Source organism: Calidris pugnax, unplaced genomic scaffold (assembly GCF_001431845.1).
Source record: "Calidris pugnax isolate Ruff unplaced genomic scaffold, ASM143184v1 scaffold63, whole genome shotgun sequence".
In the NCBI taxonomy this organism is placed as follows: Eukaryota; Metazoa; Chordata; class Aves; order Charadriiformes; family Scolopacidae; genus Calidris; species Calidris pugnax.
Genome location: NW_015090852.1, coordinates 5,643,406 through 5,665,611, shown reverse-complemented (window position 1 = coordinate 5,665,611; position 22,206 = coordinate 5,643,406). Strand labels below are relative to the sequence as shown.

General features: G+C 39.0%; 2 protein-coding genes across 4 annotated transcripts in view; one reads left to right on the top strand and one right to left on the bottom strand.

The window, feature by feature from the left end:
- The window catches only part of TROVE2 (TROVE domain family member 2), a 13,212-nt gene extending 10,606 nt beyond the window's left edge, over nt 1–2,606 (bottom strand). Inside the window, exon 1 of one of the 3 annotated variants that reach the window (XR_001412223.1) lies at nt 1,989–2,156. The gene's annotated coding sequence lies outside the window, so the exon portion shown is untranslated. Of the gene's footprint in view, nt 1–1,988; nt 2,157–2,510 lie in introns of those variants that run through there. The other 2 variants (XM_014943394.1, XM_014943393.1) reach the window with 2 other exon arrangements.
- Nucleotides 2,540–22,206, top strand: UCHL5 (ubiquitin C-terminal hydrolase L5). Its single transcript, XM_014943395.1, has 11 exons — nt 2,540–2,760; nt 4,254–4,317; nt 5,985–6,090; nt 13,830–13,955; nt 14,042–14,103; nt 14,188–14,318; nt 15,886–15,949; nt 17,039–17,141; nt 17,596–17,709; nt 18,485–18,583; nt 21,590–22,206. Exons 1-11 carry the CDS (start codon nt 2,679–2,681, stop codon nt 21,632–21,634), a joined length of 996 nt encoding a protein of 331 aa, XP_014798881.1. The 5' UTR covers nt 2,540–2,678; the 3' UTR covers nt 21,635–22,206.

Here is a 22,206-nt window from a genome sequence, read left to right as displayed (position 1 = left end):
TCTTTAATAAAGTTATTAATGCCTCCTACTAAGCACGCTAGGATACAAAACGGACTTATCTCAAACGGCTTATTGCTGTCGCAGGGATTTAAAAAGAGCTTCAAACCAACATAATCTTTTGGATGCTAATACAAATTGTAAATTCCCTACAATAAATTTATATTTTAAAAATTACCCTTGAAACCTTTAATTCCTCATCCAAACCACTAATTTCACTACTAAACAGTCACACTAGAAGTATAAATTTAAACATTGCCAGGTTCAACTGGAAAAGCACTTATTCAGTGTTGAACTATTTAAATGACGTTGGGCATTTCTAACTCCTGTTTTATATTTCAACCTCACAAGTTCCCAAAGCTATTCCCTCCCTCTAACCAGTCCTTCTCCTCTGCCCAGACCTCAAGTTTGTTTACTGCTTTAACCCCCGTACAACACAGACAACTTTCACTCTTGCAGATGGATAAATGCAAATACGTGCCTAATGTATGCTCTACCATAACCCTGCTCTTAATTTGCTGAGCTCAAGCAATGAACCTGAATTTCAAACACTCATGGATTTATCAATGATACTCTGGCTCCATAAGCATTTCCAATTTCTGAGCTACGTGAATGCAAACAGCAACGTGAAAAGCCTCGGAAGTCACAGATTAAATACTTTATCATGAAAACCACTGAACTACAATAAATGGTTGCTCACCATTATTAATGAAAGAGAGAAAAACACTCAGGGAATTTTTTTATATATTCCAAACACCATATAAATTAATTTCTAAGTAAAATATGGCTCTGACTGGTCTACCACGGCCTATACAGCATTTACATCTTGATTGACAAGTCAGTATATTTATGTTGCTGTACCATAACATGATTGAGTTTATAAATTAACCTCTGTTATTTTCTATGATTTTTACAGTTCACCACTAGTTTTCCTAAGAAATAAAAGGTCTCACAGTACAAGTTGCAGGTACATAGGGGGGGAAAAAGAATAAAGAACAGACCTTTAACACAACTACAGGTTGTAACTTCAGATCTTAAATTTAACTGCTATGTTAACAAAGATCAATCAAACCTGGCAGTGAAAACAAATGGAATTAAATTTTGACCAGCCCAGATCTTTCATGAAAAAAAAAGCCACTGGCATTTTAAAGACAGCACTTCAATTTTTTTTTCATATACTTCAAAACCATGTATGCTTCATTCTATAAGAAACTGCTTTCTCCCACTCTCGTCTCAAAAATTCTGTATAGGCATTAAACTGAAGATTATAAAGAATGTCTCCTAGTTTATTGACCTGAGAGAGCATAAGCATCACACTCAGCTACGGCTGTAAAAAAATCCAGCTGCACTACAGCAGCACTACAGCAGAGCTCTGACCATGGTCTTTAAAGTCCCTTCCAATCTAAACCAGTCTATGATTCTACTGCAGAAAACAAGCATCTCTATGTAACAAGAATGCTAGGAGGATGTTTCCCAAATGACAAAGGGCACGATCAGCAGCATGACGACAGCACAGGAGATAATAACAGAATACATGAAACACGTACTTACTCAAAAAAATTCTCCTGTAGAATTTGCTTAAAAGTCTATTTGCTTAAATAATTTATTGACTGGAGGGAAAAGGTAGCTTAGCTGACATTGAACGAAATCATGAAGAAAAAGCATCTCAAGTTGATACTGAACAACCTGTGAGTTTGGCTGCCAGTTTCTATACGGCTGATAAACACAAGCGACGGCGGGGCAGACCAGCAACCCCAACCCGAGGCGCCCTGTAATCCCCTCACGGGGTTTCCAAAGCCCAGGTGCCGAGCGGGAGGTGGCCATTGCCCGAGACGGCCTCTCCGCATTCCTCCCACATCCACCCACACCGCCCCGGCCGCGGCTGAGGCGGAGGAGGGGGAGCCCACACCCCCGCCGGGCCGCGACTCTACCCGCCCGGGGCCCGCCCGCTCCTCCCGCCCTCAGCGCTCCGCCGGGGAGGCGCGACTTGCCTGCGAGGCCGCAGCCTGGGAGGGGCCGTAGGGCAGGGCCTGCCCGGCCCAGCGCGGCCTGCGACGCCCAGCAGTGGCGCGGTTACCGGGCCACCGGGCGATGGGGAAGAGAGGGCAGCCGGGGACGGCGGATGATGGCGGAGCCGGCTCTGGGCGCGGGAGGGGGACAGGCAGGGCGGGTCTCCCGCTTCGGCCGCCGGAGGCTCCGCGTTCTCCCGCAGCCCGGCCCCGCCCCGCCGGCGCCCTGACAGCATCCCCGGGACCCGGATGGGGCCGCGCCCACCGCCCCCCGCGGCCGCGCCCCAGTGCCCGGATGGAGCCGCGCCGCCGGGCCACAGCCCCGTCCCGCCGCGGCGCAGAGAATTTCCCCCCCGGGTTCCACCGCCCGCTCCGCCACCACAGGAGCAGAGCCGCAGGGCGGAGGCGCGGCTCCTCGGCCACCGGGGCGGTGCCGCAGCCGGCAGCGGGCGGCTGCCCCGGATCCAGTCCCTGCCGCCGCTTCCTGCTCCCGCCCCGCCTCACCATAGAGATGACAGGGGCGGCGTGGGCCGCGGGGCCTGCCGGGAAGGGAGCGGCGTGCCTCGGCCTCGCAGCTTAAGTGGCCCGGTCGGCGGCGGCGCCGAGCCTGAGGGAAGGGGAGAGAGGGAGAGAGTGAGCGCGAGCGAGTAAGCAGCGCCGGCCGCCGTCATCATGTCGGCAGGGAGCAGCGCCGGCGAGTGGTGCCTCATGGAGAGCGACCCGGGCGTCTTCACGGAGCTTATCAAGGGCTTCGGTGAGGGAGAAGCAGAAGTGGGGCCGGGGTCGCGTCGCCGGGCAGGTGGTGGGGCTCTGAGGCCGTAGCCCCGCGGGAGCGAGAGTAGCCCCACCGCTGCGTCCAGCAGGACCTGCCCGGCTCCCTTGCCGAAGGGCGCGGGGGCCCTGGGGGGCTGAGCTCGGCCGCAGCGTGTCTGCGGGCCGGGCGGGCGGGAAAGGGGACGCGGGGCACGGCGGAGGCTGGGCTCGGCGCCGGCGTAGCGAGCGGGAGCGTCGCAAAGGTGGTCCCGCGGAAGCTCTCGGCGTGGCGGTGAACGGCCGCGAGTGGGAACGAGCGCGTCTCCGGTGACCTCTGCGCGGCCGTCCCGGCCCGCGGGCCTTGCCCGCAGCGCCCGGCTCCTCCCGCGCTCTGGCGCCGTCCTGCCCCGGCAGCCTACGGGTCTCACGCCTACCCGCCGACGGCAGCCGCCGGTCTCCCTCCCGGCCGAGGGGGGCTGTGAGGGCCCCGAGCCGCCGCTTCGGGCTGCCCCCGCCGCGGCCCAGCCGTTCCCGCCTTCAGAGGGGCGGGCCGTGCCGGGCAGCCCGTCCTGTCACCCGGGGCGCACGTAGACTGCTGCCGGAGAGCTGGGTGAGCACACGCTGCCGCGGGGAGAAGGACTGCGTGTGCCCAGGGCCATCAGAGAGGCGTGCGGGTCGAGAGCCAGCAGACAGGGTCAGGGAGCCCCCGGGAGAGAGGGGACGAGATGGGAACCGGCTGTGACCCAGCTGAGCTGTGGCGCTTGGCAGTAGGCAGGGTAGCCTGCGAGAGGCTGCTGTGGGCTTTAGTACATCGAATTTTATGTGGAATTGCGTTTAATATCCTTAGCAATACTGTTTTTGTATGGCTATGACAACAGATAAGTCTACTCAGGTTTTTGGCCAAAGAAGCAAAGTGGTTTTATACTAAATTACATTGATTTATCATTTGTCACATCTTTCTCTCTCAAGTGGAGTCCAGACATGCTTCTCCTCTTGTGTTTCTATTTAACGAATAAATGAGTCTTCCATGTACTAGGTATTTGAACTTTTGTGGCTCTGGAAACATCTTACTTGAGTATTTATTTACAGTATTTTCAGTCTACTATCATGGGTAATTTTGTCTTTCTTTAGTCGCATGTTTTAAGTTTTTGACTAGCTGATAATGTCTTTAAAAAACATATTATTTTCTGTTGAGCAAAGGACGTGAGATGAACGAAGACATGTTAATCTCTTCTGCTTCTTTTTTAAATGCAGCTGTGTTATAAAGACAACATCATCATACACAGGAGAAATTCTTGAAATTCTCTTCACCTGTCATGTTTGTTTGTTCTGTGTTTTTTAATGGAGGTGCGTTAAAGCATGTAAATAGACTTTTTCATCACCTGGACATACTAATTGTAAATGTTACCATAGTTGTTTCATGTGTCTGTCTTTACTGTCTGTGTCTCTTTTAAATGGGGTGGTTGAAGAAACTTGTATTTTTCCTTGTTTCAGGTTGTAGAGGAGCACAAGTTGAAGAAATATGGAGTTTGGAACCAGAGAACTTTGAAAAGTTGAAGTAAGGCACTTCTCTCATTCCTCTGTGGTTTTTATTTATATTTGTATGAAGTCATTTTGTTTACATTTCTTTATGAAATAATGTGTACTAACCTCAGTGGATTTTTTGGTGGTTTGGTTGATTGGTTTTTCACTGTTTTTTTTCTTCAGTTTCTGTAGAAGTTCATTAGGATTTTGATTTAATTGAATACCTGCTTTTCTGGTTTCAGAAAAAGAAAACAAGATCAGCTAGAATGTGAAAATACATTTCCAATTATTTTGTCATTGGCTTGCATTATATCCTTCGACAAACTTCTGTTCCTTGCTTTATCTCCCTTCTTCCTCGCATAACATGATGATGTATCTGTTGCCTTAAATTAATTTAGTATACTTAGGTACTTTTGTAACTTGTTTTTCCTGCAGAACCACTTCCACGTGTATGTCAAGGCAAATAGTCGTCTTATTATATCAACCATTGTCAGTTATATGGAACAGTTCTGCCCTTATTAGGCAATATTAATTCTTCTGTCATGTTGTCCATGATGCACTGAGTGTTACCCATGTTCACGTGCAAGATTTTAGGAGGACAGTGTCATCTAACCCAGGTCACACTCTGTTCCTGTGCAGATATCCTATGCTTGTATAATTAATCTTTCAGAAGATGTAGCTTTAGAATTTTTGTCTGACCGAAGATAGTGACAAGTGGTGCCTGAATGGCAGAAATGTTAATTGAGAAGTGGTTTATTTGCTTCATCAAAATATTACCCGTTTTGTTCATAAAGTGACAGCCTTGTTTCCTTGTACAGACAGGTGTATATCTTTCTAGTCATGAGTGGTGGCCAGCCGCCTTCTCACACATACGTGCAGTATTTTAACTTAAACACTAAGAGTTAAAGAATATAATAGCACATAACATTTTTTTCAATTCCCTCTGTGAACCCACTGTTTAAAAAGGCACCTCAGATTTCTGGTCAGAGCTTAGGAAAAGTACCTCGTGCAGTATGGTAGTATGTTGACCTTTTGTAGAAAAAACTTGTGACGATGACCTTAAAATCAGTTTGATACGATGAATAAATTTTTGCTTAATTGTAGTTGTAGATTTTGTACAAATTGTTTCCTTTACTAATACATTTTTGGTTTATGGGAATACTAAATACAGTGTAACTTGCACTAAAAGCTGTTTACTATGCGAGTCTGAAGAGCAAGACACAACTTCAATGGAAGGGAAAACTGGATTTGTCATACTTCTCAGAGAGATAACTCGAAGCATGAAGTTTCACAAGAGCTTCTCTTATCTTTGAGTATTTCATTTATGCCTAAGAGGATTACCAAAACTCTAGTTCCAGCTCTTGTATATGATTGACAAATGTTTTGATAGCTATTTGTCACTAACAAACTAAAAGGAGTGTTGTGCAACTGTAAGAGTTACAGTAACCAGGAGAACTGGTCCTGACAGGGAAATTACTGACTAAATGCTAATTCAGTTTGGGATGGTTTAGCATATACAGAAAGAAGCCTGAAGTATGTTCTGCATAATTAAAAGAGGGCATCTGAAAATTTCAGTGCAGGTTCCTTAAGTTTAGAAATAAATAATTAAGAGAATTACTGTACCAGCATACAGTTAAATTATAATAGAGGTTTCTGGCTTTGATTTTTTTTTTCTTTTTTCCTATCAATTTTATTTTTTAGGCCAGTGCATGGGCTGATTTTCCTCTTCAAGTGGCAGCCTGGAGAGGAACCAGCAGGTTCTGTTGTTCAGGATTCCAGACTGGATACAATATTTTTTGCTAAACAGGTATGACAAGTTCAGTATTTTTCTTAGATATATAATGAAACATGGCTTTTTGTTAATATATGCACAAAAATTAATATTTTGCAAGGTGAAATAACTTCAACAAATCCTGTGAGACTAGGGACTATGTACTAATCAGATCGATCTGTCAAGTCAGACAAAAATATCAATGGTTATGGAAGAGTTAAGCTCTTATTTATTTGTCAACCCACTCCTATAAGAGTAAGTAACTCTTCTGTGCAATAAAGAATTATTTGGTAAATGTTCTCAGCAGAATGAGCATATTATTTTTTTGAAACCACTTTCAACAAATTCTAGGAAGAAATGTTTATTTTGGTCTAGTTTTTATTTCTTGTTTCTTGTATTTGATTTCTTGTATTTGCTGCAAATCCTCTGCATCAAGAGCAGCATAGCTCTAGGATAATACTTTCCTGCAAGAGTTTGCAGACCATTTTGGCATGGAAGTTTAAATATTTAAATCAGTAAGGTGAGTTTAAATTAAAAATTACAGGAAAAATTGTTTTTGTTTATGTAATCCATTGTGTTATTAAATAACAAGTAGTACTGAAATTCAGTGTTAGCTTTTACAGGCTGCTGTGTGTATTTTTTGCAAGCAAGAAAAAGTTACCAGACTGAAAGTAGGAGGACTTAAAAAAAAAAAAATAGGAGCAATAAATATTTTTAGTTCTTTTTAAAGACCTGCTTCTCAAACGATGATAAATGTAACAGTCCGAACAAGAAATGTAACCCTATGTGTGTTAATTGCAAAGCATTCATATCAAAGAGCAAATTATTAGGCTTTCTATGAAGAGTGATGCAGACTGGATGTTGTTTTGGGGCTGGTGTTTTTTTTGTTTGTTTGTTTATAGTGGGTTTTTTGGTTGTTGGGGGTTTTTTTGTGTGTTATTTTTTCTTCCACAAATGCAGAAGTGTTTTGTATGTAAATTTCAGGACATAAAGAAGTCTCCACACACTTTAGAAATATGGAAAGCAATGGAAACATTTGGTGTATCTATAGCTCTCCTGGCCATTCTGTGTGTGTGTGTGCTTTTGTTGTGCAGATAATAAACTTTAATTTGTTTCTTTTATAATCACCTTCTGGTTTCATGCTATTGTGGATTACTTTATTCTGGGATCTTTTTTAATACTGTTTTCTTCGTTCTTCCACGGCTGCAGCTCTTGAGTCCTGCCAAGCAGTATCCACCATTCTTATGATCAGCAGTAGTTTGCCAAAGATCTTTGTAGGTTGATGGGTCTGGTAGACACTGATTTAGGTTGTGATTTCTACCCAATCAAACATACTGTTAGCAATCAGTAGGCTGTGGCTACAGAAAGCCTTGATGCGAAGAACCTCAGGGAAAATCCTTGATATAACTCTCAAAGGGTAGTTGTGTGGCAGGAGGAAATTACTCTGATGTGAACCCAGAGAGGGTTTTTTAAGATGAGGGCAGCTTTACCCTCATTCAAGGGATTTGGTCTTTCTTGTTTCCTGTGAGTAGATGAAATTCTCCCAGAATTACCATTCTTGTGGATGCTGAAAAGTTTCAAAGCATTTGTCTGCTTGCTCTACTTCTTTTTCTTTTTTTCCCCTTTCCACTTCCCTTTTTGTGGCATGACACTGCATTTAAAAGCAAGTAGCTAAAAGCAACTTTGTTGAGCTTTAAGTTGGAATTGCAGAATGTACATCAGAAAATTTGGATAGTGTTAGACTTGCTGACAGAAACAGAATTAAAGGCTAACAATAAAAAGTCGTCTTTATTTTGTAGCTTTCTTTGAAGCATTCATATTTTACTGTGTTCTTAAGCCTGAAATCCCTTCGTGAAGGTGTAGGAACTTTCTAATCTTCGCCCTCCTTCACGTGATGTCTTTAAGGAGGATGTGCTGGAGTGACTCTAAGAATGCATTAGTTCAGCATGGAAAACAATTTCTAGAAGTGTTAACTATTTTAAAATAGTAATACCTAGTTATGCCACTTGATGGCATGAAATAGATGTTTTCTAAAGTCATAGAATGGTTAGAGTTGGAAGGGACCTTAAAGAATATCTAGTTCCAGTGCCCCTGCTGTGAGCAGGGACACCTCCCACCAGACCAGGTTGCTCAAAGCCCCATCCAGTCTGGCCTTGAACACTTCCAGGGATGGGGCATTCACAGCTTCCTTGGTTTCATAAGTAATTTGCATAGAGTTTAAATTAGAATATCTTTTTCATATTTTAGTATTGTCTGTTAACCAAGTACAGTGGCTTAGCAAAATCAAAACATTTTTTGTAGACATATATCAGATAAATGAAACTGATTTTGATATTTTTGGGGGGATTTGTAATACCAGTTTAGGTCTGATGACTTTCACATTGGAGGTAGTTAGCCTTAGTTAGAGATCCAACTTGACAAGCTACTTTTTTAGGACTAGTAGTGTTTTCTCAAGGAAATGGCTGGTATGAGGATGAGAGCAGGAGGTCTTGGTCCTCCCAGTCTGTCTCCTTTTCACTTCATGGTTCTGTTCCTCTCTTGTGATGGCTCAACAGTTCATTGAACTTCCCTGAGCCAGGGCAGCTCATCAGCCAGCAGTTTTCTGTAGATTCTCTGTGCATATTTTCTGGGCTGGTCTCCTGCAACATTACGAGATGTATTTGTTCAGTGAGTCTGTACAGGCCAAAGCTGGTAAAAGGTGAGTGAGAACAGGAGTTTCTTTATAGTATAACTGAAGTTATTGCATTTCTTGAAATCACAGTCTGTGAGTCCTGAGTCACCCAGGAGTACAAGGGAAGAGAAGCATTAATATTAAATATTTCTCTAGCAACTCCTCTCAGGTATCATGCAACTGGGCTCATGGGTCTTTTTTATTTTCTTTACGCATGTTTTAAGTCCAATTTCATGGTGGCTTTGAGGGTGGGGTTTTATATTTCAAGAATCTTCAGATGTCAGGACTTTTTTTATTTCTTAATTACAAAAGCAATGAGCAAAATAACCATATGTTCACTTGTAGGCTGGAACCCCAGAACAAATATTTTTGTTTTCTGGGTTAGCAAAATTTTTATGACATTTAAGATTATTGGTCTGTTGATCTGTATCTTCAAAACTGACATGACACTGGAGCCCTAAAAATCTCTAGAAGCCTTTGCCTCGCTTTCCTTTCCCCTAGGCTTTCTACTTTTAAATGTTACCATCTAAAGAGATCTGCTACAATCCATTTTATTGCAGAGAAGTAGCCCTGCTCATGCAGGATTCAGTAATTGTTAATAAGTAACAACAATTTACTATGGGAAATAAATGATGCTATTACAACATGGCTCCATTTCTGTTCAATTTTAAATAAATGTTCCATCTTAAACATTGTTTCATTTGGGAGGTGGGGTGGAACCTTAGTGAGATGTAAAATCTGCAGTTGTCAAACTGTCTAGCAAAACAAGTTTAAAAATGCATTAGGAAGCACAGTTTTGGTAAGAAGCTTGTGCTTGTGCTCATCTTACTTATATCCACTTTCATAGTGATGTTGTAGTTGAATTCCAGATGACAACTAGATCTTGTTCAAATTTAAATCACAAGTATGTTGGGGGGGGTGTTGAATTTTAAAGTCTGTCTAATATGCATGCATATTAAAGGATTATTTTTTTTTAATGGTCACTCATGTTAAATTTGGCCTCCCTGTTATGCCTAGGTATGATTTGGTCCTCTATTTGAGGCCACAGAACTCTGGATGATCTTACATACCCTTTGAGCTAGGATACCTAGGCACAATGAGGTGAGTTAAGGATACAATTTCAGCCTTAACTCTGAATTTCCTGATTTCTGTGTTGCTTAAGTAGGCACTTGCTGTTATTTTTACACACAGTGGCTACAGGATTGTACCACTCAATGTATTCAGCTGCCTTCAGCACTGTTCTGAATAGCTGTATTCTGGGCTGATCACTGCGGAAGTGGAAGTGTTGTGACAAAAAAGAGCACCATTGTCGCAGACTTCTGTACTACATTTTTTTAGTTTAATAAGATCTTCAGGTTTTATTACTGAAGTATTGGTGTCATGCCTTTGTTTTGTGCCATGTATTTATTTATGCCGTATTGTGATGATAAAACATTACAATTGTGTTATTAAAACATTGACTTCATTAATTGGGAATAAAAATCTACATACCTTCAGAAGGAGGATCTTCTAAATCGTGCTGTTAATAACAAAACTTTGGTCTTTATTTATCTTTTTCCCTTGATGGAAGCATATTATATGTATTATTTTAACATTTCCAATACTTACGTTGATTTCAAAGTAAAAAATTTTGACTTTTTCGGGTTTGGTAGCATTAAGAGAAACCAGATATCTGTGTTAAAGCTAAACATGGGATAACAGATAACTTGTAAGAAGTAAAATGAACTTGCAACACACCTAATCAAAGTCAGAGATTTTCAGAAATTGAATATAACTATAGGAAGATTATATCTTAATAAAAATAAATAATATTAGATAGGGTATTTAAAGAAGAATAAGTTTTGGAACTTTGTCCTCAAGCTGAATTTGTCACATTGAGGCCAACTGTTTTGTAACATTGATGTGCTTAATAAGTGAACCCCAGTGATTTGCTGGTTATACTACCAATTGCAGCACAGAGTTGTCCACAGGTAAACCATCAGGTAGAGGGTACAAGTCAAGAACTTAGTGCTTCAGCCTTAAATTGATCTAGAAACTCAGATTGGATCCTTAGGGAAATATGTGTGCTTATGAAGTTATGCATCTTAATTGAAGAATGTGTCAGAGTGGCCTATTCATATGGTTCCTTTATTTTAAGCTAAGCTTCACTTGGTGATATAGTAATCTCATTTTTTTTTAAGATCATCTCATGTGCATATATGTATCTGTATATTTATTTTTTCTTTAAAATATTATTAAATACCCCTTGTAGCTTTGGTAGCAAAATCTTTGAAATAGGGGTATCTGCTTTAAGTTGGAGTCCTGAATATTGATCAATCAAATATCTCACTGACTTTCTGGCCAGAAATATACAGGCAAATGTTGGGATTTATGAACAAATACAGATAATCCTCCTAAATTTTTTCAAGTCAAAATAAAAATCGGGGACAACCTGCATATATTGTCATGCTATCCAAATGCAGAAAATGTTTTCTGCCAAGGCCGAGTCACATTAAGTAAGAGGTACATTGGAAATTAGGACAGGTGGGTATCCTGACCAATTTCTCTCTCAGAGGATTTGCTAGCTTGTGTGTATAGCAGTGCTGGGCTGGCTGGGTGCATGGATAGGGTGCTGTGCCCAAGTGACAAATAAACCTTGCACTTGTCTGCATATGGTGCTGCAGTCACCACCACCTCACTCTGTGTGCTCTTCACCCTGCCCACGAGCTACTTCTAGCCAGGTGGTTCTCATCACCTAGATCCAGTGTCTATTTATGTGTATCACCTGCACTTGCTTCTGTTCCTCTGCTACAGGACTGTTCTTGCTGCCTTTTCCCTACCTCCTTTCTGAAGCGTCTGTAGTTCTATTATGTATTTGCATTTCAATAGCTAGGGGCCACTGGTCTAAGACCTGCAGCTGTTCCATATCATTTTATAGCAGTAAGACAAGATTGTTTATCTTGGTCCTTATATATTTTAGCATAGTCCTTTCATACTGTAGTGGTAATACAAAAATATATTTATGTTAAAAGGCATCTCATTTAATGAGACCACAAATCCCCTGCGGAGTTTAATTTTTCCTGCTGTAGCTCCTGTATCCAGCTGGTCCAACACAGTTTCTATGTTGATCTTGCCTCTAGATGCAAAACATCTCTTAATTTCCCTTCCCTTTTTTGAAGCCATCATTGATTTAGCGGTCTGCCAGAGCAACTGTTTGTTCCATCTTGATTTTTCAGTAAAAATAGTTACCACTTAGTGCTGTGTCTCCCTATAATGTCCTGTGTTAGTTATCATTTAACAAGTGCAGTTTGCTGTAGAGACTCTCCCTTCATTGTAATAGCACTGTTCTTCACCACAGGTGTCTCCTATCAGCTTCTTCACCTTCTTTCTCCTATCACCTTAATTGCAATGTTTGTAACCACTGCTTCAGGTTAGCCTGTTCTAATCCACTTAGGATCTTCCTGCTTTCATCCTAGTACTACTTTTACAACTGTCTGATACCATTCTCTAGTCATATCTCAGAGAATATTTAGTTCTTGGTCCCTTTTTCTATGTTATAGCATTAATTCTCTTGAATTATGTCATTCTAATACTCTGTGGTTTTTAGTTTTTCTGCTGCTGTTCATTATTTCACTGCCCTCAATGAATTTTCCTTCTGTATCCTTTATTTTGTAATTGTGTTAACTCTAGCCTTTAGCTTGAGTGCCTACAGTTTGTTTGAGTTTCAGTTGCTGCAATCTGTTCTGTGTGTGTAGCTGACTCCCTAGATTATTGTTTAAGACAACTAGATTGTATTTTTCTTAAATTGAGAAATGCTTTATTATTTCTTTATTATTTGTGCTATATAGACATAATCTGAACTGAGAATGCCTGAAGTATGGAAAATTAATATATGATGTGCCTTATAGTATGAACATATTAGGTTTTCCTTTGTTAGGGACTAGCTGTGATTGTAAAACAGGTCAGTGGGTTTTTCCCTTTTTTTTTTTTTGTACTATTCTCCTTTCTTGTTGGAAGTGGTTTCACATTCATGACCCTAAACTAATTTTCATTTCTTTTAATACAAAATCAACATCCTCTCTCCCAGTCCTAAGGTTTAAGTAGCATTTTCAATTGCAATATAGTCTCAGACTGAAAATGCATTCTTTTTCCTAGCCTATAGCTCACTAGGAAAGAAAACTGCTAATGGGAAGTCTTTCTTGTATTATGGCCTTACGTCATTTGATTACTGTGCTTTGAATTAAATCTCAGATTATATTTCATAATCCTTGTAGTCTCTCCTTCTTTAAATACTGTATTTTAGTTTGAGTATTACAAAGCAACATTAAAGACGTGGCTGTAATATGAAAGGGTTTGTTTATATTTTCTAAAAATGGAATATTTAATGTTTAAGTCTAAGGAACAATGTTACACAAACTAGTAACTTAACTGTTAGGTTGAAAAGGATAAGTGTATTGTAAATCAAGAGGCAAGTGAAAAATGTAAAATTTCGTATGGCTTATTATTCAGCAAACCATCTTATAAAGAAACCTTTACATCTTGGAACACCTCTGAACTTTATTAGTTTATCCCTAGGATATTTGAAAATTTTTGTCCAACACAACCTGTTTATAAAAATTCTAGGTTCCATAATGTGCTTTATTGCTCCAAATTAATATTTTTTGATGTCCTAATCTTGGTAGGAATTCTGAATATTTGAAGGACATTCTCTTTGGGAGAGTTGTCTTTTTTTTTTTTAAGACCCTACATGTAATAACATAATTTGGGCACCTTGTTTTGAGTAGTACTTTGTTTTTCCGCTGAGATCAGACAGTTCCTGTATTTTTTCTATGTTCTTTATTAATAAATTTAGGGAGGTTGTGGGGCAGTAGGATGGTGGAGTTTGGAAGTAGAAGTGTGAAATATAAGTTTTTATCAATGACAGCCATCCAGCATTCATTTTATTAGTCTCCTACAGCAAAGGCTTTTCTGTAGCTGCTCGGACTAGATTTGCTGCCTGTTTTAGAGTGAAGGTCTAGTGTGAATCAGTGTAGAAAGTGCGTGTTTGTAATGGAAGATGTTGCTAAGTTTATATTAAATCTTTATCACCATTACTGAACAAATTCTCAATGCTTTTTTTTCCTAGGTAATTAATAATGCTTGTGCTACTCAAGCCATAGTAAGTGTACTATTAAATTGTGCTCATCAAGATATCCATCTAGGAGAGACTTTGTCAGAATTTAAAGAATTTTCACAAAGTTTTGATGCTGCGGTGAGTGCCCACTATTTTCTGTATTTTAAGTATTATATTGTTATATCTACATTGGCTTACAATTTCATTTTGTTACTTACTTTCAGATGAAAGGTTTGGCACTAAGCAACTCGGAAGTGATTCGGCAAGTTCACAACAGTTTTGCCAGGTAACACATGTTTTAAATCGAGGCACAATTTGAGCAAATTCTTTTTCATCTCAAAATTTTTTAATCTTTTTTTTTTTTTTGCAGACAACAGATGTTTGAATTTGATGCAAAGTCTTCAGCAAAAGAAGAAGATGCATTTCACTTTGTAAGCTATGTTCCTGTTAACGGACGGCTATATGAACTAGATGGCTTAAGGGAAGGACCAATTGATTTAGGTAATATTTTATATTTTTTCTGAATACCCTTTATTTTAACAGTAGCTTACTGCAAAAAATTGGTTGATATTATCAAAGAAAGTTATTTGTTAAAAGAAAGGTTATTTTGAAAATTTTTTTAGTGTGCTATTCAGGCTCATACTTCTCTGTGGTCTTTTATTTTTCCGTTGTTGGTCTGAAAACACAGTTTTCTTTGTGCTTCCTCAACATTTCTGATTATCTCTCCCTTCATTCAATAATCAAATGAAAAGGCCTTGCAATCCAGTGGGCTTCTAATACCTTGATAGTTTTGTTGCAAGAGGGAAGTTTACATAACCCACTTCTTATGGATGTTTGCTCTGCTTACCCGAGGAAATACGTTGTTGATCTGAGCTGTCTCTAGCAAAACCTGATCAAACTATGTAATATTTTTTACTTTCCTTACTTATAGCGTGTAATTCGTTTTGCCAATATTTTTCCCCACGTCTTCCTTTTTGTGGTATTATCACCCAAGACAATTCCTATGCCATGTTTTTAAAGCTATGTTTTTCCCCAGGTTGATTATAAACTACTCATTTCTTTTATCGTTTGTTTCTTCTGTGGGACCATGTATACAGCTGACTCCATACACTTTTTGTATGCTATGTGGCAGGTGTTTACATACTGTCCTCTTTCGTCTTAGATAGCAAGTATTTTCTCAATGATTTAAAAGAGAATAGCTACTTCTAGCATAGTTTTATTCTCTGAAAGACTTATTCCTGGTTTGTGTCCTGTAATCTTTCTTAACTTGCGGTATGTGGGCCATCTTGTGTCTTGAAAAGCTCTACAGTGCCTGTCATGTGTCTGAACTTTCTTGAGTCTGTTCTCCATCTCAGTACGTTCCATTTCCATAGTGTTTTCCCAGTTTTTTTGATAGTTATATTTATTTTTAGGCTGAGTAATGGCTTGCTACTAAATCTCATCTTTAGTCTGGCTAGAGAGACTATACAGTCTGCAGACCTGCCAGTGGCATAACTTGATTTTAAGATAAACCAAAAAAAAATAACCGAAGGTGTAAGTTGATAATGCCTCTTTAACAATTTCAAGACCTTAAAGCAAATGAAGAGACTCATGACCTTTTGACCATAAAAGTTATCTAACATATATTCTTTTCTATTTTTCTGTCTGACTTTTTAACATTGTATTGCATCTATGTAGTATTAACACTTTATCTTGTCTAAACAGAACAGCTGTAACTATCAATAATTTTTTTCTTTTGCTGTCTACTTTTTAGTTGTCATAAAAATCTTGCATAACTTATTCCTCCTCCTCCCCAGCCATTGTTTCTCGTTATCAACAAAATAAGCTAGATGCTTTTGCCCTTAAAACTTACATTTGCTCTATTGCTTTGGTCAATATATTATCTAAATATTGTTTTTTAAAAATGTCTTCTACCACCTGAAAAATCACATGAGTAATTTGAGACTGCATTTTCCAAGGAAAAACTAGTTACATACTCTGAAGTTGCTGCATAAGCCTGAATTATACAAGTCTTGAATTTGCAATAAATTTTACAAAGATTTATGTTTTTCTTTGTGTTTTTTCATAGGTGCATGCAATCAAGATGACTGGATAAGCGCTGTACGGCCTGTCATAGAGAAGCGTATACAAAAGTAAATGGTCATGATGCTTTTAAAATATAGCACCTTCTATATGTTTAAAAAATCCTTATTTTTAATTTCCTTCGATTAAAGGCTTTCAACTGAATTTCTAAGGAATGACGTTTATGCATCATTTTTATGTGCATATCACTGTGTGACTTCAGAACCTATTGCCCAACATGACCCAAATGTGATGATAAATAAATCTCAAATACGCTGTGCTCCTGTATGATTAATCAGAGTAGGTATCTGTGTAGTGAAGCCAGATCCTACTAGTGCTCTGAAAAAGGAAGAGCAAGGTTATTAACTCTATTAGACAGCTGTGGGTCTTTGTGAGCGAAAAATAAGAGTGCCATTACCATGGATAAAGTTTGGGGGGGCATTTATAGTTAAAAGTACCAGAAAATAACTATGTCTATACAGCTGGTATTTACAGAGAACAAGTTTTCCTTAGGTACGTAGCTTGCTTTAGATATTTAAGGTAGAAAACCATACTGCAGAAGTTTTTCTGCTTCTTAGCTCTGACCCCAAACTGCAGCCCCAGACATGTTAGAAATTCCTTTGATTTTATGCCATTTTAGAAAATAAATTTCAAAGTCTTTTACTTGAAGACTTTTTTTCATAAGCAAAACATTGCTACCAAATTGCATTTGGAGAATTGAAACTCTCAAATGCCCACTAGTCTAATTGTTGAATGTACTTTTCCTGTTTGAAGAAATCTCCAACATTTTCTATCAAGTAACAGTAACAAGAAAGTGCAAACTATTGCGTGCAGTAGTCTTGTGCAAGTTTTGTTGTCAACTATATCATATTTTGTTTTCTTTTTTGGACCGTTTCAATATTTGTTTTTTGTTACCACAGGCAGGATTAGTAGTATCTTGGGAGAGGAGGTTCTTGGGAGTTACATATTGAATAGTGCTTATCTGAAGTCTCATTTTATTTTGTGGCAAGATTGAATCTGTAGCAGAACTTATTGTAATAGATCCATTTGGATTTCTTTTCCACAAAATGCATTCCTTTATAATGGAAAGGAGGTTTTTGAGTTGTCTTGTTAATGATGAATTTTGAAAGTGATTTGTTTTGTTTTTTTTCCTGGTTTAGATACAGCGAAGGTGAGATAAGGTTTAACTTGATGGCTATTGTATCTGACAGAAAGATGATCTATGAGCAGAGGATCGCAGAATTACAGCAGCAACTGGCAGAGGTAGGTCATGGTATTTTAGTTACTGGAGTTACTTCTCTGATAATAGTTCCATGTCTTTGCTCTATTACTCTCCTTGCTCCAAATGGAGGATCACTGAAAAAAGGAGGGAACAATTACTCTGTATCTGTTACCTGCCCAGCACAGTGCAGGGCTGTGTGGATGCGCTCAGGCAGCTCTGGGTAGTTCTGAGTGAGCTAATTTGAGCACTCGGTGCAGCATGACCCTATCCTTGTGGCTCTGTCTCGACTAATTTGCTGGGGTAGTGGAACTATTCCTAGTACCTGAGCTAATCTTCTTGGGAGTAACTGCAGAAATTCTTTAAATGTTCCTCTAACTGTAAGTGAAACCGAATCCTTCTGTGAGAGAAATACTCTTAAGACAAGACTTATTTTAATTAAAAAAAAAAGGAAAATGCAGTAACATCATCCATTGAATTTTATCTCTTTTGTGGAAGGAGGAGCCTATGGACACAGATCAAAGTAGTAATATGTTAAGTTCTATACAATCAGAAGTTGCAAAATATCAGATGTTAATTGAAGAAGAGAACCAAAAATTAAAAAGATATAAGGTATGTAACCTTTGCTTTTCTGATGAAACTATTGGAAAAATTGTAAGAAAAAGCCAGCTTTTATACCTATGGGAGGCTGTTGCAATTAATCTGAAGGAACTGGATGGGTACTAGAAAGACAGTGCTATGTAAATTCATGTTGCATTCCTGAATTTACAGGTTAATTACCAGTTTGCTTCCTTTTAGTGTAAGGTTTGCAAGTCTGCCTAAAAGTCCACATTTTTTTATGTTCAGGTATCTACTTGGGGTCTGTGGAGGTAATACCTCTCAGTTGAAAAGAGAATCAATCTCTTGCCTTTCCAAAGGATTGAACCACTGTAGAAGCTGTTTAGTATAACAAAAATACTTATGCTTTTGCATTACAGAAATGTTTAAGTCTTCAGCCTAGGCTGAGGTCACAGCTACACAAGGGACTGTAAAAATACATAGGCTGAACTGCAGTTTAAGTCGAGGAAAAGGAAAAAGTGAATAGTTTAGATAACAGTACTTGTCAGTGTTATAGCAGTGGCTAAACCATGTAACTTATTTAATCATTGAGGGGTTTTCGGCTAGTGTGACAGAAGACCATAATGAGAATTTGTGCCTTAAGCAGTAACTTTGTCCGGCATATCCTTTCTCACTGCATATTCAGAATTTTCCTGCTTCAACTTTATTTTTAGCTGGCTGAAATTTATAAAAGAACTCCAGCTATTGGGGGAGGGGGCAATGACGGGGATGGGAAAAATCCCTGTTTGGCCATATAATAATTCATTTAATGCTTTTAATTTATTTTTAGATTGAAAATATTAGAAGAAAACATAACTACCTGCCTTTCATCATGGAATTATTAAAGACTCTAGCAGAGCACCAACAGTTAATACCATTAGTAGAAAAAGTGAGTATTTCCTAGCTGACTTACAGGAAACGGTGTATTCCTGTAATTCTTCATACCCCTTAAGTATTTCCTAGCTGACTTACAGGAAACGGTATATTCCTGTAATTCTTCATACCCCTTAAAATTTAAAATGCAGTCAAATATCTTGGAAGCATAGATGGCATGAGTTTTTAATTTAAACTGCTACATTCAGATACACTGCAAGTTTACCTGACAGTCCCTCGCAGTTCTCAAGAGACACAATTCCGACGGAGATTGGCGATTGTGGGACCAACAAACTTTGCACTATTAGCATATCCTTTCTCACTGCATATTCAGAATTTTCCTGCTTCAACTTTATTTTTAGCTGGCTGAAATTTATAAAAGAACTCCAGCTCTTGTGGGAGGGGGCAATGACGGGGATGGGAAAAATCCCTGTTTGGCCATATAATAATTCATTTAATGCTTTTAATTTATTTTTAGATTGAAAATATTAGAAGAAAACATAACTACCTGCCTTTCATCATGGAATTATTAAAGACTCTAGCAGAGCACCAACAGTTAATACCATTAGTAGAAAAAGTGAGTATTTCCTAGCTGACTTACAGGAAACGGTGTATTCCTGTAATTCTTCATACCCCTTACTTAAAATTTAAAATGCAGTCAAATATCTTGGAAGCATAGATGGCATGAGTTTTTAATTTAAACTGCTACATTCAGATACACTGCAAGTTTACCTGACAGTCCCTCGCAGTTCTCAAGAGACACAATTCCGACGGAGATTGGCGATTGTGGGACCAACAAACTTTGCACTATTATGTGGAGACAAACTGTATCTCCCCTTTGACAACAAAAACAAATTTTTCTAGTGGTGATATAGGAAAAAGCAATTCAGTATCAGCTAAACGATCTGGAAAGCTGCCTGGCAGAAAAGGACCTGGGGCTGTTGGTCTACAGCCGGCTGAATATGAGCCAGCAGTGTGCCTGGGAGGGCAAGAAAGCCAACAGCATCCTGGCCTGTATCAGGAACAGTGTGGCCAGTAGGATGAGGGAAGTGATGGTCCTCCTGTACTCGACACTGGTGAGGCTGTACCTCGAATACTGTGATCAGTTCCAGACACCTAACTACAAGAAAGATATTGAGTGTGTCCAGAGAATGGCAGTGAAACTGGTGAGGCATCTGGGGTTGTTCAGCCTGGGGAAAAGGAGCCTGGGGGGAGACCTTATCACTCTCTGCAACTACCTGGAAGGGGGTTGTAGAGAGATGGGGGTCAGTCTCTTCTCCCAAGTAACAAGTGACAGGAGAAGAAGAAATGGCCTCAAGTTGTGCCGGGGGAGGTTTAGACTGGATATTAGGTAGGAAAAAATTATTCACTGAAAGCATTATCAAGCATTGGAAGAGGCTGCCCAGGGAAGTGGCTGAGTTGCCATCCCTGGAGGTATTTAAAAAGTGTAGACGTGGTGCTTGGGGACATGGTTTAGTGGTAACTTGACAGTGTTAGTTTAACAGTTGGACTCGATCTTAAAGATCTTTTCCAACCTAAACAATTCTATGATTACTTAAATGTATACATACACAGACAAATTTGTAGAAGATTTATCCTGGACTCAATACTCAGTTTTGCTGATTTATCTCGCTGTTAACACTAGATGGCAACCTTTGCACAGCGGTTCTGCTAATCTAAGTAGTTTGACATTTGTTCTTTTCACTTTCTTTGTTCTTATACTGATTTACTGGCTCATTGTTTTCCACTTTTTTAGGTGTCTAGCTATTAACATTGATTTAAGGCTTGTTAAAGGCTTATTAAAGTATGTCTGTCACTTTGCCAAGGTTCTAAAACTGGATGGCTAGTCAAGTACTTGAATTGTAATAAGATCAGTGCTGGTTTGTATATCTACTCATGTGCTATAGACAGTATCCCTAATTTTGAACTTGTGCAGAAAAAGGATCTCCATGTTGTTATAATGAAAAACTAGCTGGATATTTAATGAGTACATTCCTTAGCTTAATTTACTGAGGAAAGTATGTTTGCAAGCCAGTAGTTTACAAGGCAGTATCTTCTGGGTTTAGTTTTCAATCTTTTCCTTCTTGAGTAACTTGTTGAGTTTTGATCTAGTTAACATTTTAACATCAAGTTGCTTTTATAAGTAAATGGCTAGTGGACCTGAGTGGCTGGTGATAACAGATCCTAATTCTAAATCACTCAATTAGGTCCCATTCTATTCAGTAATAGGTGGTAACAAGCAGTAGTCTGATTCAGAATGAGCAAACATTTTGACAGAAGGAAGGCTGGTACTGCATCTGAATTGTGCCTTCAATGGCAGGGAGGATGAAACTAGAGATCTTTAAGGTCCCTTCCAACCCAAACCATTCTGTGATTCTATGATTCTTCTTACCTAATCCTTTTTCACTAAATTCCTAAGGAAAAAAAGGCTAGTTTTCTGTCACTTTGAACTATCTATCAATTGATAAAAGCTATATGAGAATCTGTTTGCAAATACCTTGGTAGGAACTCTTGTGGGGTTTTTTTCCACTCTGCTCTTTTGAAAGATCTAATAAACTAAGATCGTGGTTGCTTCAGAGTTTAATTTGTGATAATCAGTATATCTGAATGTAGTGTTTTCATGTGCCATAAAATGTTTTCGTTAGGAAGAGTTATTTCTGTGTTAAGTAAAATGAATATGGAAGTATGAAAAATGAAGGTTCAATGATATTCTTTATATATATATATTTAAATTATATTTTTAAAATATATTTTCACCTCTTCTTTTCCAGTACGGAGAAGTTACCTAATGTTACAGTTTTTGCATTACATATTTAAACCTGTATATATCCTCAAAAGGCTTTATATATGAACCTAGTAAAATAATAGTAGGGTACTTTTGAAGAGTCTAAATTTACATTTAAAATGTCTCTTTCTACAGCAAATTTTGTTGATTGTTCAAAAATGTAATGAGTAGTCATTCAGAGCTCCAAAAAGATCTTTGTCTTATCAGAGCTTAATGTCACCTCCCTTTGTTTTCTAGGCGAAAGAAAAACAGAATGCCAAGAAAGTTCAGGAGGCCAAGTGAAGATGACTTTGCAAAATACATACAATTATGTGCTTCTGAAACTATTTTCATGACAACGAATAAAACTTTTCATAAACTTTAAATTTTGTCCAGCGCACGTTTGACAATTGTAACAGTTCGTCTTGTACTGTATGCACGGGTCTGATTTTCCTCCTTCACCTGCATCTTGTGCATGTAGTACTGCTAAATAATGTTTAGGTTCTCTTGGTCAAATTCAGTATTTAACAGTCTATCTGATTTCTGAAAGCTTGGAAAGTGAACCTAAAAATGTGCAAGGAAAATATATCCATTTTGTCCCACTTGAATATATGATAATGATACAAATGCCAGAGTTTCAGTATAAGCATGAGCTTTCTTTGCTCATCCCTACTAACAATTGTAATGCTATCCAGTTGTTCAGTGACATGCCCTGTATCTTTGTTTTTATGAAGTATGTGTCTAATTTTTCTACAAAATTGAGAAGTATAAATTTAGCTGTAGAAACATGTGCGAAGACCAATGTATAATCTCAAAAGATCGGCATTGCTTTAGTAGAAAAGATAATAAATATTCCCATTTTTATTTTGGCAAAA

Coding starts and splice junctions, on each gene's coding strand:
- UCHL5 (XM_014943395.1), top strand. CDS start 2,679: ATGTCGGCAGGGAGCAGCGCCGGCGAGTGGTGCCTCATGGAGAGCGAC. Junction 6,091..13,829: donor CAATATTTTTTGCTAAACAG/GTATGACAAGTT, acceptor TTTTTTTCCTAG/GTAATTAATAATGCTTGTGC. Junction 14,319..15,885: donor GGAAGGACCAATTGATTTAG/GTAATATTTTAT, acceptor GTTTTTTCATAG/GTGCATGCAATCAAGATGAC.